Source organism: Bubalus bubalis, chromosome X (genome assembly GCF_019923935.1).
Source record: "Bubalus bubalis isolate 160015118507 breed Murrah chromosome X, NDDB_SH_1, whole genome shotgun sequence".
Lineage (NCBI taxonomy): Eukaryota > Metazoa > Chordata > Mammalia > Artiodactyla > Bovidae > Bubalus > Bubalus bubalis.
The window spans coordinates 66,994,058-67,009,944 of record NC_059181.1 but is presented as its reverse complement, the minus strand read 5'-3'; the positions used below and the strand labels follow the sequence as shown (position 1 = coordinate 67,009,944).

At 35.8% G+C, this 15,887-nt stretch overlaps 1 protein-coding gene across 4 annotated transcripts in view; it reads left to right on the top strand.

The window, feature by feature from the left end:
• The window catches only part of ZDHHC15 (zinc finger DHHC-type palmitoyltransferase 15), a 92,808-nt gene that overhangs the window by 27,680 nt on the left and 49,241 nt on the right, over positions 1-15,887 (top strand). For all 4 annotated transcript variants that reach the window (XM_025275961.3, XM_006068274.4, XM_025275963.3 and 1 more), the window contains one exon: positions 11,314-11,408. In XM_025275961.3, the coding sequence (XP_025131746.1) occupies positions 11,314-11,408 (95 nt within the window). The remainder of the gene's footprint in view (positions 1-11,313; positions 11,409-15,887) is intronic.

The window sequence follows — 15,887 nt, the reverse complement described above, 5'->3', positions numbered from 1 at the left end:
CATGGGTTCTCAAAGAGTCAGGCACGACTGAGCAACAGAACTGAACTGACTAAATTAGAATACAGAATAGCATACGACTGCCAGTAGGAACATTATTTGGCATAAACAAAACATATATAAGCAGCGAAGATATGAAAGCCTCAAATCATGTCACCTTTTATTCATTATTCAGAACTTAAGAAAACCTAGTCAGACATAGGACAAGTTTTTCCATTTCTTATCTGCTTAATGGTTCCCCTACTGGGTGAAGAGTGTCCCTCCAGAATTCATGTCCACCCAAAGTCTGTGGATGTGAATTTATTTTAAAATAGTGTCTTTGCAGGTGAAATCAAGATGAGGTCACAGTGGTTTAGGGTGGACCCTATGGCTGGTGTCCTTATAAGAAGAGAAAATTTTGAATACACAGACACAGAAGGAAGATGACCATGTGAAAACAGAAGCAGAGATTAGAGTTGTGTCACCACAAAGGAACACCAAGAACTGCCAGGAGTGGCCAGAAGCTAGGAAGAAGCAAGGAAGGATCCTCCCCAGGAGCCTTCAGAGGGAACTGGACCTTAATGTCAGACTTCTTGTCTCCAGAACTATAAGAAAATAAATTTCTGTTGTTTCAAGTCACCCAGTTTGTGATAATTTGTTATGATAGCCCTAGGAAACTAATATAGTTTCTGATAAAATTTCAATCTCTAATGCACTATTAAGTAGCAAATTAGCAGACTTTTGTGTCAGATGTACCAGGATCAAATCTTGACTTTGCCACTTACTATATATATGACCTTGGGGAACTTAACCTAAATTTCACTTTCTTCTTCAATAAAATGAGAATAACAATACCTACCTTTCGTGGTTGTTTGGAGCACCAAATGAGATGTTGTATATAAGTCTCTTGGCATAGTGCATGGCATATGTTAAGTACAAAATAAGTAACAGTAGATACTATTGTTATTAACATTAGAAAAAACCTAAAAGATCTTTCTTCTGACAAAAATAATATATTTCAGTACTATTATTCCTACTACTGTCCTTATAAATATTTTATCAAATGATTCTAGTGCACAGAAAGGACTAAAGCTCAGATCATCTGAACCACAGCCCAGATACTATACATTATGTCATCCTTGATTATACAGAACTCCAAAATTCTTTTAAGACATGAGTCCATATGTTCTTTCATACACCATACTAGAAAGCAGAATAATAATGTATTTTGCTTTCATAAGAGTATTTTGCATGGATAATCTCATTCAGCATCATGCTATCTATATTTTGAAAATCTAGAGTAGAAAGTCTTGCTCCTCTACCCTTGAAGTGAGGCTATGGGATGAGCTATAGGTTAAAAATTTGGTAGACTCCAAGGATTAGTGAGGCTAAGGGATGAATTTAGGAATGAGATTAGGCACAATCTATAAGGCAATCCATATGTAATCAAGAGTAATGTGTTGACCACAGTGGTGCATCTCCAAAAAGGGCCATCAATCAGTTTAAGCAAACATTTAACTCATTATGTGAGAATTAATTTGTATTTTGAATGTTTTGCATGCTAAATTCTCTAGTTTCTCATTTAAAGTTAAAAATTATTATAATTATTTACCATTTTAGAAACGGATGCAATTCTAAATAATAGAACTGTTATGGGCTTAATTGTGTTCCTTCAAAATTCATATGCTGAAATCCTAACCCCAAGTAACTTAGAATGTGACTGTATTTCAAGGTAGAATCTTTAAAGAAGTAATTAAGTAAAAATGAGGTAGCTAGGGTGGGCTTTAACCGATATGACTGCTGTCCTTATAAAAACAAAGGAGATTAGGAGAAAGACACATACAGTGGGAAGACCATGTGAAGAGACAGAAAGATCACCATTTACTAACCAGGAGAAAAGGCCTCAGAAGAAACCAACCTTGTTTCCTTTTTTAAAAAAAAATTACATTGTAGTTGGTTCATAATATTGTATTAGTGTCAGGTACAATAGTGATTCAAAATTTTTATAGATTATACTCAGTCTCTGTCTTGTACAATATATCCTTGTTGCTTATTTATTTCATACATAGTAGTTTGTACCTCTTTATCCCCTACCCCTCCTTGCTCCTCCCCACTTCTCCCTCCCACTGGTAATCACTAGACTGTTCTCTACACCTGTGAGTTTGTTTCTTTTTTACTATAATCACTAGTTTGTTTTATTTCCTAGATTCTACATATAAGTGATAACATACAGCATTTGTCTTCCTCTGTCTGACTTACTTCACTAAGCATGATACCCTCCAAGCCCATCCCTGTTGTTGCAAAAGGCAAAATTTCATTCTTTTTATGGCTGAGTAGTATACCATTGTATGTATATATATGTATATTGTGTGTGTGTGTGTGTATATATATATATATATATTTGTTCTTCTGTTGATGGATACTTAGGTTGTTCCCATATGAACATTGGAGTGCATGTATCTTTTCAAATTAGTGATTTTGTTTTCTGTTGATATATACCCAGGAAGTAAAATTGCTAGATCATATGATAGTTCTAGTTTTAGTTTCTTTGAGAAACCTCCATTCTGTTTTCCATAGTAGATGCACCAATTCACATTCCTACAAACAGTGTATGAAAGTTCCCTTTTTCCCACATCCTTGCCACCATTTATTATTTGTATTCGTTTTGATGATAGCCATTCTGATAGTTGTGAGGTGACATCTCACTGTGGTTTTGATTTTCATTTCTCTAATGATTAGCAATGTTGAACAGCTTTTCATGTACCTGTTGACCACCTGTATGTCTTCTTTGGAAAAAATGAATATTTAAGTCTTCTGCCCATTTTTTTTACTTGGCTGTTTTTTTTTTTTTAATGTTGAATTGTATTAGCTATTTACATATTTTGGATATTAACCCTTTATCATTTGCAAATATGTTCTCCTATTCGGTAGGTTGTCTTTTCATTTAGTTAGTGATTTCATTTGCTCTGCAGAAGCTTATAATTTAAATTAGTTCCCATTTGTTTGTTTTTGCTTTTGTTTTCTTTGCCTTAGGAGACAGACCCAAAAAATATTACTATGATTTATGTCTTAGAGTGTTCTGCCTACATTCTCTTCTAGGATTTTTATGGTTTCTAGTCTTACATTTAGGTCTTTAATCCATTTTGAGTTTATTTTTGTATATGATGTGAGAAAATGATCTAATTTCATTCTTTTAGATGTTTTTGCCTCCTTTGTTGTAAATTAATTGATTGTAACTGCATGGGTATAACACACTGTTTTATATTTATTATTGTAAAATTACTTTATAAGGAGGATTTGGGGACCAGACAAAAGCTCTCTTTATGCACTAACCCACTTCTAAAAGAATATTATGTTGATTTTAATATTAATGTAATTATGATAATTACATATAATATAATAATATCAATACACTGACTTACATTAATATAATTTTGTTACAAAAATAATGTTTATTGAAAATTCAAGCTATAAAAAATATATAAGAAAAAAGTCTTCCTCACATTGACTCCACCCCTATCAATGTCTATTCAGTTAACTAGTATATTTGATTGGATTTATATCTTCTAGATCTTTCTCTGTGTATTTACATACAAACAAATGATTATGGATTTCTATAATTTATATAGGATTGGTTGATTTTTAATCTGGATGATACTGTGCATATTGTCCTATGATTTAGTTTTTTTCACTTAATAATATATCATAGGTGTCCTTCAATATTAGTATATACAAACATATTTAATTTTTTAATGACCTCAAGGTATTCCGTGGTGTTGATATGCTATAATTTATTTAATAATTTCTCAAGGATGAACTTAACAAAACTTTATTTTCTCAATTATAAAAGTAATAGAACCTCATAAAATGAAAAGAGTGTGGTAGGGAATAAAGAAGAAAGTGGAAGTCCTTTAGTCACTGCAGAGCTTAAGGATGAAACAAGATCTGATAAATTTTTTTAATTAACTTATTTTTTATTGAAGGATAGTTGCTTTATAAAATTTTGTTGTTTTATGTCAAAACTCAACATGAATAGGCCATAGGTATACATGTATCCCCTCCTTTTTGAACCTCCCTCTTATCTCCCTCCCCACCCCACCCCTCCAGGCTGACACAGAGCCACTGTTTCAGTTCCTGAGCCATACAGCACATTCTCACTGGCTATCTATTTTACATATGGTAATGTAAGTTTCCATGTTACTCTTTCCATACATTTCACCCTCTCCTTCCCTCTCCCTGTGCCCATAAGTCTATTCTCTATGTCTGTTTCTCCATTGTTTCCCTGTAAATAAATTCTTCAGTACCATTTTTATAGATTCCGTATATATGCATTAGAATATGATATTTATCTTTCTCTTTCTGACTCACATCACTCTGTATAATAGGTTCTAGGTCCATCCACCTCATTAGAACTGACTCAACTGTGTTCCTTTTAATGGCTGAGTAATATTCCATTGTGTATATATGTACCACAACTTTATCCATTCATCTGTCGATGGACATCTAGGTTGCTTCCAGGTTCTAGCTATTGTAAATAGTGCTGCAGTGAACAATGGGATACATGTGTCTTTTTCAATTTTGGTTTCCTCAGGGTAAATGCCTAGGAGTGGGATTGCTGGGTCATATAGTGCTTTTCTTCCTAGTTTTTTAAGAAATCTCCATACCATCTTCCATAGTGGTTGTATCAATTTACATTCCCACCAACAGTGCAAGTGTTCCCTTTTCTCCACACTCTCTCCAGCATTTATTGTTTGTAGATTTTTTGATGATGGCCATTCTGACTAGTGTGAGGTGATATCTCATTGTAGCTTTGATTTCCCTTTCTTGAATAATGAGCAATGTTGAGCATCTTTTCATGTGTTTGTTAGCCATATGTTTGTTTTCTTTGGACAAATGTCTGTTTAGGTCTTTTTCTCATGTTTTGATTAGGTTGTCTCTTTTTCTGGTATTGAATTGTATGAGCTCCTTGTATATTTTGGAAATTAATCCTTTGTCAGTAGTTTCATTTGCTATTATTTTTTCCCATTCTGAGGGTTGTCTTTTCACCTTGCTTACAGTTTCCTTTGCTGTGCAAAAGCTTTTAAGTTTAATCAGGTCTTACTTGTTTACTTTTGTTTTTATTTCCATTACTCTAGGAGGTGGGTCATAGAGGATCTTGCTTTGATTTATGTCATCGAGTGTTCTGCCTATGTTTTCCTCTAAGAGTTTTATAGTTTCTGGTCTTACATTTAGGTCTTTAATCCATTTTGAGTTTATCTTTGTGTAAAGTGTTAGGAAGTCTTCTAATTTCATTCTCTTACATGTAGCTGTCCAGTTTTCCCAGCACCATTTATTGAAGAGGCTGTCTTTGCCCCATTGTATATTCTTGCCTTCTTTGTCAAAACTAAGGTACCCATAGGTGCACAGGTTTGTTTCTAGGCTTTCTATCTTGTTCCATTGGTCTATATTTCTGTTTGTGTGCCCATACCATACTGTCTTGATGGCTGTAGCTTTGTAGTATAATCTTAAGTCAGGAAGGTTTGTTCCTCCAGCTCCATTCTTTATCAAGACTGCTTTGGCTGTTTGGAGTCTTCTGTGTTTCCATATGAATTGTGAATTTTTTTTCTAGTTCTGTGAAAAATGCCATTGGTAATTTGATAAGGATTGCATTGAATCTGTAGATTGCATTTGGTAGTATAGTCATTTTCACAATATTGATTCTTCCTATCCAGGAACATGGAATATCTCTCCATCTGTTTATGACATCCTTGATTTCTTTCATTAGTGTCTTATAATTTTCTGTGTACAGTTCTTCTGTCTCCCTAGGTAGGACCCTTGTCTTTTTCCTGATCTTAGGAGGAATGCTTTCAGTTTTTCACCACTGAGAATAATGTTTGCTGTAGGCTTATCATATATGGCATTTACTATGTTGAGGTAGGTTCCTTTCATGCACATTTTCTCAAGAGTTTTCACCGTGAATAGGTGCTGAATTTTGTCAAAGGATTTTTCAGCATCTATTGAGATCATATGGTATTTATGTTTCAATTTGTTCATGCAGTGTATCACATTGATTGATTTTCATATATGGAAGAATCCTTGCATCCCTGGAATAAACCCAACTTGATCATGGTTTTATGAGCTTTTTGATGTGTTGCTGGCTTCTGTTTGCTAAAATTTTGTTAAGGATTTTTGCATCTATGTTCATCAGTGATATTGACCTGTAGTTTTATTTTTTTGTTTTGTCTTTGTCTGGTTTTGGTATCAGGGTGATGGTGGCCTCGTAGAATGAGTTTGGAAGTGTTCCTTCCTCTGCAATTTTTTGAAAGAGTTTTAGAAGGATAGGCATTAGCTCTTCTCTAAATGCTTGATAGAATTCTCCCATGAAAAAAAAAAAAAAAAAAGAATTCTCCCATGAAGCCATCTAGTCCTGGGCTTGTTTTTTGGAAGATTTTTTTTTAATCACAGCTTCAATTTCAGTGCTTGTAATTGGGTCATTCATAATTTCTATTTCTTCCTGTTTCAGTCTTGGAAGATTGAACTTTGCTAAGAATCTGTCCATTTCTTCCAGGTGAATCTGGAAGAAATTGAACTTTTCTAAGAATCTGTCCATTTTATTGCCATATAGGTGTTCATAAGTCTCTTATAATCCTTTGTATTTCTGCATTGTATGTTGTAACTTCTCCTTTATCATTTCTAATTTTGTTGATTTGATTTTTCTCTCTTTTTCTTGATGAGTCTGGCTAAAGGTTTATCAATTTTGTTTATCTTCTCAAAGAACCAGCTTTTAGTTTTATTAATCTTTACTATTGTTTCTTTCTTTTTCATTTATTTCTGCTTGGATCTTTATGATTTCTTTCCTTCTACTAATTTTTGTGGGTTTTTTGGTTCTTCTTTTTCCAGTTGTTTTAGGAGTAAAGTTAGGTTGTCTATTTGATGTTTTTCTTGTTTCTTGAGGTAGGATTGTATGGCTATAAACTTCCCTCTTAGAACTGCTTTCACTGCATCCCATAGGTTTTGAGTTGTTGTGTTTTCATTGTCATTTGTTTCTAGAAATTTTTTGATTTCCCTTTTGATTTCTTTAGTAGCCTGTTGGTTATTTAGAAATGTGTTGTATAATCTCCATATGTTTGTGTTTCTTACAGTTTTTTTCTTGCAGTTGATACCTAGTCTTATAGCACTGTGGTCGGAGAAGATGCTTGATATGATTTCAATTTTCTTATATTTACTGAGGTTTGATTTGTGACCCAAGATGTAGTCTATCCTGGAGAATGTTCCATGTGCACTTGAGAAGAAGGTGTATTCTTCTGCATTTGGATGGAATGTCCTGAAGATATCAATGAGATCCATCTCATCTAATGTACCATTTAAGACTTGTGTTTCCTTATTAATTTTCTGTTTTGATGATCTGTCCTTTGGTGTGAGTGTGGCGTTAAAGTCTCCTACTATTATTGTGTTACTGTCAGTTTCTCCTTTTATGTCTGTTAGTGTTTGTCTTATGTATTGAGGTGCTCCTATGTTGAGTGCATAGGTATTTACAATTGTTATGTCTTCCTCTTGGATTGATCTGTTAATCGTTATGTAGTAGCCTTCCTTATCTCTTGTAATCTTCTTTATTTTAAGCTCTATTTTGTCTGATATGAGGATTGCTATTCCAGCTTTCTTTTGCTTCCCATTTGCATGGAATATATTTTTCCATCCTCTCACTTTCAGTCTATATGTGTCCTGTGGTCTGAAGTGGGTTTCTTGTAAACAGGATATTTATGGGTCTTGTTTTTGTATCCCTTCAGACAGTCTGTGTCTTTTGGTTGGAGCATTTAATCCATTTCTATTTAAAGTAATTATTGATATATGTGTTCCTATTGTCATTTTCTTAATTGTTTGGGGTTGATTTTGTAGATCTTTTTTCTTCCTTTGTATTTCTGGGCTATATAAGTCCCTTTAACATTTGTTGTAAAGCTGGTTTTGTGGTACTGAATCCTCTTAACTTTTCCTTGTCTGAAAAGCTGTTTATTTATCCATCAATGTTGAATGAAATCCTTGCCAGGTACAGTAATCTTGGTTGTAGATTTTTCCCTTTCAGTACTTTAAATATACCCTGCCATTCCCCTGTGGCCTGCAGAGTTTCTGCTGAAAGATCAGCTGTTAAATGTATGGGGTTTCCCTTATATGTCACTTGTTTCTCCCTTGCTGCTTTTAATATTCTTTCTTTGTGTTTAGTCTTCATGGTTTGATTAGTATGTGTCTTGGCATGTTTCTCCTTGGATTTATCCTGTATGGGACTCTTTGTGCCTCTTGGACTTGATTATTTCCTTTTCCATGTTGGGGAAATTATCAACTATAGTATCTTCAAAAATTTTCTCATACCCTTTCTTTTTCTCTTCTTTTTCTGGGACCCCTTTTATTCAAATGTTGATGCATTTGATATTGTCCTAGAGATCTCTGAGACTATCCTCAGTTCTTTTCATTCTTTTTACTCTATTCTGCTCTTCAGTAGTTATTTCCACCATTTTATCTTCCAGCTCACTGATTCATTCTTTTGCTTTAGGTATTCTGCTATTGATTCCTTCTGGAGTATTTTTAATTTCAGTGATTGTGGTGTTTGTCTCTGTATGTTTATTCTTTAATTCTTCTAGGTCTTTGTTAATTGATTCTTGCATTTTCTCCATTTTGTTTTCAGGATTTTTGATCATCTTTACTATCATTATTTCTGAATTATTTTTCAGGGATTTTGCCTATTTCCTCTTCATTTATTTGGACTTCTATGTTTCTAGTTTGTTCCTTCATTTGTGTAGTTTCTCTGACTTTTAACTTTTTTTTTTTTAGCATAGTGTGTTTGAGGTCTCCTTTTCCCAGGTTTCAAGGTTGAATTCTTTCTTCCTTTTGGTTTCTGCCCTCCTAAGTTTGGTCCAGTGGTTTGTGTAAGCTTCAATTAGGGTGTTATTTGTGCTGAGCTTTTGTTTGTTTTTCCTCTCATGGGCAAACTGAGTGAGGTGGTTATCCTGTCTGCTGATGATTACATTTGTATTTTTGTTTTGTTTGTTGTTTAGATGAGGCATCCTGCACAGGGTGCTACTGGTGGTTGGGTGATGCCGAATCTTGTATTCAGTGGTTTCCTTTGTGTGAGTTCTCACTATTTGACATTCCTCTGCAATGGCAACCCACTCCAGTACTCTTGCCTGGAAAATCCCATGGACGGAGGAGCCTGGTAGGCTGCAGTCCATGGGGTCGTGAAGAGTCGGATACGACTGAGCGACTTCACTTTCACTTTTCACTTTCATGCATTGGAGAAGGAAATGGCAACCCACTCCAGTGTTCTTGCCTGGAGAATCCCAGGGACGGGGGAGCCTGGTGGGCTGCCGTCTATGGGGTTGCACAGAGTCGGACACAACTGAAGCGACTTAGCAGCAGCAGCAGCAGGGTTAGTTCTCTGGTTGTCTAGTGTCTAGGAGTCAGTGCTCCCTCTCCAGAGACTCAGGGCTTGATCTCTCTCCAAAGACCAGCCTAGGTTGACTCTACCAAGAGGAATTTCACCAGAAATGAAAGGGCCTTAACTTGAGTTCCAAATTTCAGTGCACAAGAACACAATGGAGGTCTCTGACTCAGTGGAAACTGTTTCTTGAGGGATTCCCTCCTTTTCTGTATGGAGGCTTTTCTTTGCGAAGAGGTGTCTTTCAGGGAAGTTCTGTTAAATCTTAATCCATGCCACTTTTTAAAAGGAAAATAAGGAAGCTCACTCTCTCAAGTTGTACTAAGTGGAATGCTCTCCAACTCATAGCAAGTGAAATAAAAGCAGAATGCAAAACAGTGCTATTTGTTTTAAAAAGCCCATTGTTTTGGTGCCTTTATGTTCATAAAACCTGATAGGATGAAGAATAAAGTCATGACAGTATGACATTTGTTGCTTCCAGGGAGGGAATCTGGATGGCTAAAGGACAAGGATAGAAGGGAGACTTTTCACTGTGTACTATTTTCAACCTTTTGAATATATTACCTTTCAAAATACAATGAAAAAATTTTATTACAAAAATTACATATGTGTATTGTATTTGTACATTGTATATAGAGACATGAAAATAGAGGATCTGGAAAGATACACATCAAACACAAAATAAGTATTTTGCTTTAGGATGGAGAGGGAGGAGGTTATATATGTGTGTGGTGGACATTTGCTTTCTATTGCTTGAATTTGAAATGATATTTCATAATTACACAAAACAAGCCATTAAAAAGATCTTACCACAGGGCTGAGAGCACTGTGCCAGCTTTTTTCCATTCTATTATAAATATGTGAGAGAATCGGCCCTATTAACTTGGTCTCGAGTCACATCATTCCCTTGAGTCTTCCTCATAGATTGAAGTAATAAAACTTTATCATACAAGGATTCACAATGAAACAGTAAAATGACATTTAGTCTCAAAATGGCTCTGGAGAATACTGAACTTTCCTGTATCAGAAAAGCTATCTAGGAGACAAAGAGTATAAAAAGAGATGGGGAGCCACAGATGTCTCAAAACTACATCTCACATTTCAAAAGTGTGTAGTCGCTGGGGCAACTGAAGAGAAAAACTTGTGATTTAGAGTCAGAAGCCCTGTGTTTAAGACCTGGCTACTCTGTATAGTGGAGGCTTCCCAGGTGGCACTCCTGGTAAGAACCCACCTGCCAATGCAAGAGATGTAAGAGATGCTGGTTCGATCCTTGGATCTGGAAGATCCCCTGGAGGAGGGCATGGGAACCCACTCCAGTATTATCGCCTGGAGAATCCCATGAACTGAGGAGCCTAGAGGGCTACAGTCCATAGGGTTGCAAAGAGTCAGACATGACTGAAATGACTTAGCACACACGCACATTGTATAGTAGCTGTGTGACTTTGGATAATCGACTACCCTGATAGTTGATCAACTGTCCTTATTGCTTATCTACTTATTACTTATCTCACAAATGTGTTGAAAAAATAAAATTAGATAACATTATGAAAGCACATTGTAAACTCTATAGCACTGTGCAAATACTATCATTATTATCTTTTAGTATGCATAGTGGCAGAGAGAATGATAATCGGCAACAGTAGCTCCCCCTCACATTATCATAAGGGACATTTCCCCTTTACTCCCAGGATCATGTGGCAGCTTTTAAAATATGCAACTCCCAGAAAGTCTCTGATTCCAAATTTGGCATTATAAATTGTTTCTGTCACTGTGTGGGGAAAAGGTAAAAATTAACCTTTCATAATAATACTAGAAAATACTTGGTAATAGGAAAACAAAATAGAGATTTTTTGTTGAGCTTTACATCTTTCTGAACTCAGAAATGGGTGAAAATATAACATAAATGCTGATTTTTTTCCCTTAAATTTCAGTTATCTACCTCATATTCTACCATGCTATCTTTGTGTTCTTTACCTGGACCTACTGGAAGTCTATTTTTACACTCCCACAACAGCCAAACCAGAAGGTAAGAATACTGGTTACTTCATAAAGACTGAAGACAAAGGAAAGTAGAAATGCCAATAAGGCAAGAAGAGGGCAAAAAGAGGAGCAAATAACCTTCCATTACAAAAGAAAGATTCAAGGTAATCTTGAAAAAGGACTTGGAGTGATAAATGTAAGTTAAAATTAACATAGTCTATTGAAGGAGGAAACTACTACCTGCATTGTTGAGATAATGAGCTAAACAAGCAATCACTTGGATTCTGAGGACTCATCTAGTTGAATTCCATGAAACTGTAATAATTTAGAACTCAGTGAGACAATGAGAAAAATTACAATAGTTAAATTGATCATTTTCAAACTGTGTTCCCTTGAATGAAAGTGTTTCATGCAATATTTGGGAGGGTACATGAAAAATTTCTAATCATATCAAGTACTTATAACATGTGATTACTGTAACACAGATTAGTTTCCAAAGTAGGAAATAAAACAATGGAAGAAATTTCAACAGCCTCCTAACATTAGGAAAAGTACTGATTTTAGTTTTCCCACTTAAAATTGTACATATACAAAATAAAATTAAACACAGAGAAAGACAAATATATGATATCTTGTATGTGGAATCTTAAGTTTTTTAAATGATGCCAAAGAACTTATTTATAAAACAGAAACAAACTTACAGATATCAAAAACAAACTTATGGTTGCCAAAGGGGAAACATTGTGGAGATGGATAAATCAGGAGCTTGGGATGAACATACACACGTGACTACATACATGATAGATAACCAGCAAGGACTTACTGTATAGCACAGGGAACTGTACTCAATATTCTATGATAACCTGTTCGCCTGTATGAGAAACGAATCCAAAAAAGAGTAAATATATATATGTGTGTGTGTGTGTGTGTGTGTGTGTGTATATATATATATATATATATATATATATATATATGCATAACCAAGCCTTCCCTGATGGCTCAGATGGTAAAGCATCTGCCTGCAATGCGGGAGACCTGGGTTCAATCCCTGGGTTGGAAAGATCCCCTGGAGAAGGAAATGGCAACCCAATCCAGTATTCTTGCCTGGAAAATCCCATGGATGGAGAAGCCTGGTAGGCCACAGTCCATGGGGTCGCCAAGAGTCAGACACGACTGAGCAACTTCACATGCATAACCAAATCACGTTGCTGTATGCCAGAAATTAATACAACATTGTAAATGAATTCTGTTCCAATAAATTTTTATAAAACACAAAGTAAGGTAGTATGCAAGAATTGAGGAACATGAGACATTACACATATAGAAAGCAGAAAATGGCAAAAGTTTTTTATGAGTAATGATTTGAAATATGAATTTAATATAAATATTTCATTAAAAGGCAGATATTTGCATAATAGATAAATATTATTATCTATCTGGATTTCTTTGGAAGGAATGATGCTAAAGCTGAAACTCCAGTACTTTGGCCACCTCATGCAAAGAATTGACTCATTGGAAAAGACTCTGATGCTGGGAGGGATTGGGGGCAGGAGGAGAAGGGGATGACAGAGGATGAGATGGCTGGATGGCATCACCGACTCGATGGACGTGAGTCTGGGTGAACTCCAGGAGATGGTGATGGACAGGGAGGCCTGGCGTGCTGCGACTCATGGGGTCGCAAAGAGTCGGACACGACTGAGCGACTGAACTGAACTGAACTGATGCTGTCTATAAGTGGCTCACTTTAGAACCAAAGACGTAAATAGGTTGAAAATGAAAGGAAGAAAAAAGAAGAAAAAGATTTGACTGAGTGATGTCAGAAAGATGGCAGAGTAGAAGATACCAGCCTCTATCCACTCCCCACAAAAAAACAACTGACAGCTATACATAAATGAAAATATCCCGTGGAGGGCTCAAGTGTCTAATTTTAGAACCTGAAGCAACACAGTGGAACAAAAAAATGGAGAATAACCACACATAAAAGATTGCTGGGGAAATCAGCATGGATGATGATAATCAGCATGGATTTAGCTAATCACTGCAAATGTCTAACATTTAAGGCCACATGTTCATCATTTTTCAGAGAAGGCAAAAAGAAGACCCCCCATATATATAACCCCTGGAGAAGGAAATGGTAACCCACTCAATACCCTTGCCTGGAAAATCCCATGGATGGAGGAGCCTGGTAGGCTGCAGTCCATGGGGTCGTGAAGAGTCGGTTACAACTGAGCGACTTCACTTTCACTTTTCACTTTCATGCACTGGAGAAGGAAATAGCAACCCACTCCAGTGTTCTTGCCTGGAGAATCCCAGGGACAGGGGAGCCTGGTGGGCTGCCATCTATGGGGTCGCACAGAGTCAGACACAACTGAAGGGACTTAGCAGTAGCAGTTCATCATTTTTAATTGGAAAAAATAAAAAGTGAATATTTTGGCATATGTTTTGCTTAGGTCAGTCAGTCAGTTCAGTCGCTCATCGTGTCTGACTCTTTGCGACCCCATGAATTGCAGCACACCAGGCCTCCCTGTCCATCACCATCTCCTGGAGTTCACTCAAACTCACGTCCATCGAGTCGGTGATGCCATCCAGCCATCTCATCCTCTGTTGTCCCCTTCTCCTCCTGCCCCCAATCCCTCCCAGCATCAGAGTCTTTTCCAATGAGTCAATTCTTTGCATGAGGTGGCCAAAGTACTGGAGTTTCAGCTTTAGCATCATTCCTTCCAAAGAACACCCAGGACTGATCTCCTTTAGAATGGACTGGTTGGATCTCCTTGCAGTCTAAGGGACTCTCAAGAGTCTTCTCCAACACCACAGAGATAATGCCAAAGTTTCCCAAAGTGGTTGCATAATCTATACTCCCATATAAAAAAGGTGAATCATTTGGGCCTATTTGATAGCCATAATATTAATTTCTCTAATACCAAATACAGAGGATGAGATGTCTGGATAGCATCACCGACTCGATGGACATGAGTTTGGGTGAACTCCGGAAGTTGGTGATGGACAGGGAGGCCTGGTGTGCTGCAATTCATGTGGTCGCAAAGAGTCAGTCGTGACTGAGCGACTGAACTGAACTGAATACCAAATACATCCTGATTTATCACCAATTGTCCTACTTAAAACACATTTGCTGGCTCATTGCATTCTAATCATTAAAAACATTTGCTTAGTGCCAGAAATAGGACATCCAGGCATGACATCTTATTCCAAACCAAAGCCTACTTGTTGTACAACCACAAGGTTTTATCACATACAAGCTGTAACAATATTGTCTCTGCCTTTCAAGCTGGAACAGTATAAGACAACAAAGTTACAGTCCCAAGACATCCCTCAAGGTGCTACTTTTAATTATCCACATTAGCAAGAATTGTTTAAAACTTTATACTTTTAAATCAACTATACTTCAATAAAAAGATTAAAATAAATTAAAAAATAAAACTTTACACTTTCCAATTGATATAATTTTTCTTATAAGAAAACAAAATTGCCATTTGTTTTTATATTAAATTTGCATTATTTAGTTAACATTTCATAATATTGATCTATAGACTTCTGGCTGCAAAATGTCTTTTTTTTTTTAATTTTATTTTATTTTTAGACTTTACATAACTGTATTAGTTTTGCCAAATATCAAAATGAATCCGAAATGTCTTAATGTGTGTGTCTGTATGGTTCATCGCAGAATCCTTGGCTACCTGGGCCTCCACCTGTTAAATGCCTGTAGTGCACTATGTTTATTGTGATAGCCAAAAATTCCCCTACACGTTTCCACATACTCACAGGCAGTCAGTCTACTTTAGAATAACATGATATCATAAAAATGTACCACAGGTATGGTTCTTAAAAGAGTGTTTGACTTTATACGTTTCTAGTTTTTAAAGTTAGATACATTAAGTTATCTTAAATATTTTATTAATTTATTTGTTTTACTATTTTATTGATGTATAAATACATACTCATTTCCAAGAACTAAGCTGTAAAATGTATGGTTTCATAAATTTTACTATATTTACACCCATATAATCACTATCCATGTTAAGATTTTGAATGTTTCTAACACCTCAGAAATCTCCTTCATATCCTTTCCAAATCAATTTCCTCTCAGAGGTAACCACCATGGATTAACTTTGCCTATTCTTGAACCTCACACAAAAAAAGAATCATAGTATATACTGTTGTGTGTAAGCCTTTCACTCAGGGTAATGTTTTCCAGATTCATTCATACTGATGCATGTTTCAGTTGTTCATTCCTTTTACTGTTATTAGTTATTCTCTTTTATCACAATTTATTTATCAATTCACCAATTAAGGGACACTTGTTTCCATTTTTTCTGTTATGAATAAAGCTGCTATGAACGATCTTATACCTGTCTTTTGGAATACACACAAACATAAACACGCACACACACTCATTTCTCTTAGGTATATAACTGGGAATGGAATTCCTGAGTCATAGAGCTGGCATATATTTAGCCTACATAGATAATGTTAAACAGTTTTCCAAAGTGGTTGCATAACTCTACAT